This window comes from Triticum dicoccoides, unplaced genomic scaffold (assembly GCF_002162155.2).
Source record: "Triticum dicoccoides isolate Atlit2015 ecotype Zavitan unplaced genomic scaffold, WEW_v2.0 scaffold58958, whole genome shotgun sequence".
Classification (NCBI taxonomy): Eukaryota; Viridiplantae; Streptophyta; class Magnoliopsida; order Poales; family Poaceae; genus Triticum; species Triticum dicoccoides.
In genome coordinates, this window is record NW_021284323.1 from 1 (window position 1) to 2045 (window position 2045).

At 41.4% G+C, this 2045-nt stretch overlaps 1 protein-coding gene across 1 annotated transcript; it reads left to right on the forward strand.

The window, feature by feature from the left end:
• Positions 1-5: 5 nt before the first annotated feature.
• LOC119347112 lies at positions 6-1220 on the forward strand (the record flags this gene model as incomplete). The annotated part of the gene is made up of 3 exons (XM_037616066.1): positions 6-347; positions 564-719; positions 820-1220. Coding segments are annotated over 3 exons (693 nt in total), but the record flags the coding sequence as incomplete, so codon positions are not given.
• Positions 1221-2045: the final 825 nt, after the last annotated feature.

The window sequence follows — 2045 nt, forward strand, 5'->3', positions numbered from 1 at the left end:
ATAAGCCGCTGAATTATGACTGGCCTGTGCTCGAACATCTAGAGTTGGAGTGTTGCATTCTCGATACAAGGAGGATCTCATCGAGCTCACTCAAGGTTCTACATATCATCGACTGCATCATTGGCAATGATCTCCTGATTGGTGCTAGGAAGCTTACCCATCTCTCTGTCATTGACCCAGAATGTCGTCGTGGTGCTATAGTTACCTGGGATCTGTCTTCTCTAGTGTCAGCTTCGCTTAGTCTAGGGTCTGAGTTTCATTATGATGATAACACAGAAGTAGATCATCATCTACTTGATGGCCTTTCACATGCCACAACATTGGAGTTGCATGCACCGTTACCTGAGGTACTGATGGGTTATTTTCCTTTTCATATTCGTAGGTGAATATATTTGCATGCCGAATTAGTCGCTTCTTAGTTTTAAAGTCAGACACAATCTACTTTTTGAAGTGATTATGTACTCTTTACTATATGTTGGCAAGCTAGCATGGAAATATTGTATCATTAACTATTCAGCTTGCTCTATTTTCAACTCCTTAACATGATCATATTGCTTGTGAAGCTCACATTCGAGAGGGGTTTGCAAGCATGCCCGATGTTTAGCAATCTGACGAGCTTGGTGCTGGGTGATTGGTGCATGGCTGCTGACTTCTACCCACTGTTCCGTATTGTCCATCGCCCGCCCATGCTGAAAGAGCTAACTGTTAAGCTCAAGATGGTAATACTTCTCCCAGATATGTATGTCTAGCTGGCACTGCTTTGCTACAGCATCAGAATGATCAAAGCTGATACTCCCGTGTGGTTTTGACACGCCGCAGGAGCACTGTGAAACACGCAAGGAGGTTGAATCTGCTTCATTACCATCAAGGCAAGCACCGGCAATCAGGGGCTATCCTCGTATCGAGAGAATCAAGATATGCTGCAGCAAAGATGATCCTAGGATCGGTACGTTGGTGCAGGCGCTGCTACCGATCTTCATCCCAGACGGGAAAATCAGTATCGAGGGTTACTAATCATGTTTGTGTTAAGGCCTTGTTTTCGGACCTGTCCCCCTCTTGCCACATTTGGTTAGTGCTAAGTTTGTCAAGAGCTGCGCTTTACCCTTTTCTAGACGCCGACATTAACTGGAGAGGGGGGAGCTGATATTCTTCTTCTGTTTGGCTAAATCTGTCCAGACATTACACATTCTTGTGTTTACACTTAAGTTAATCATGTTTCAGATCTGGGGTACGTGTGTTGAGGCATTCTGGCACAGAAATTTGACTAACATGAATCATGTGACACCCTTTAGATCATGGTACAAATTTTGAAATAGTGGTTTAAGTGGTTTAATTGCAATTCCTACTTTTAGGAATTACTTTGTAATTTTTTGGATCTTCATCCAAAACATTGTATTTGTAGTTACAAGTATTTCTAAAAAAGATAAAAATAAAAGGCGGTATCAAATAATTGATATAAATCGTTTTAAGGCATCCTGCCTTAGACACTTAGGTGATAAGGCGCCGGTGGTGCTCGCCTTAGGTCGCCTTACCTCCTTATATAACACTTGATTTGTCACTAGCCATGACTTGCTAAGAGCAACTCTAAAAGATTCCCTAAACAGAGAGCTTTAGAATGGCTTCTCCTTCAAAGGTTTTGAAGCCCTCCACTTTCTCAGATTCTCTAAAACTATAACCTTTTATATACTCCCTATGTCCCATAATATAAGAACGTTTTCCAAACTATGTTAGTTTGAAAAACGTTCTTATATTATGGAACGGAGGAAGTAGTTCTTATGTCGCATGGACCTCACTTGTCAGCGGGTTACACATTTAGGCCCTCTTTAATTCGCAGGATTCTCAAAAGGCAGGAATAGAATGAATACACGACTGGAGTGGTATGCTCATTTGAATTTGAATCCTACAGGACTAGTGTAGAGTGTTTGATGCCACAAAAAAAATCTAAAAAGAGGTAGGAGTGGCGGATATTGTTTTTGGCTCTAGGGAGTATATGCTCATGCGCGCCAAAAATATATTTTGCCAAGTTCAAATTTGTTTGAATATAT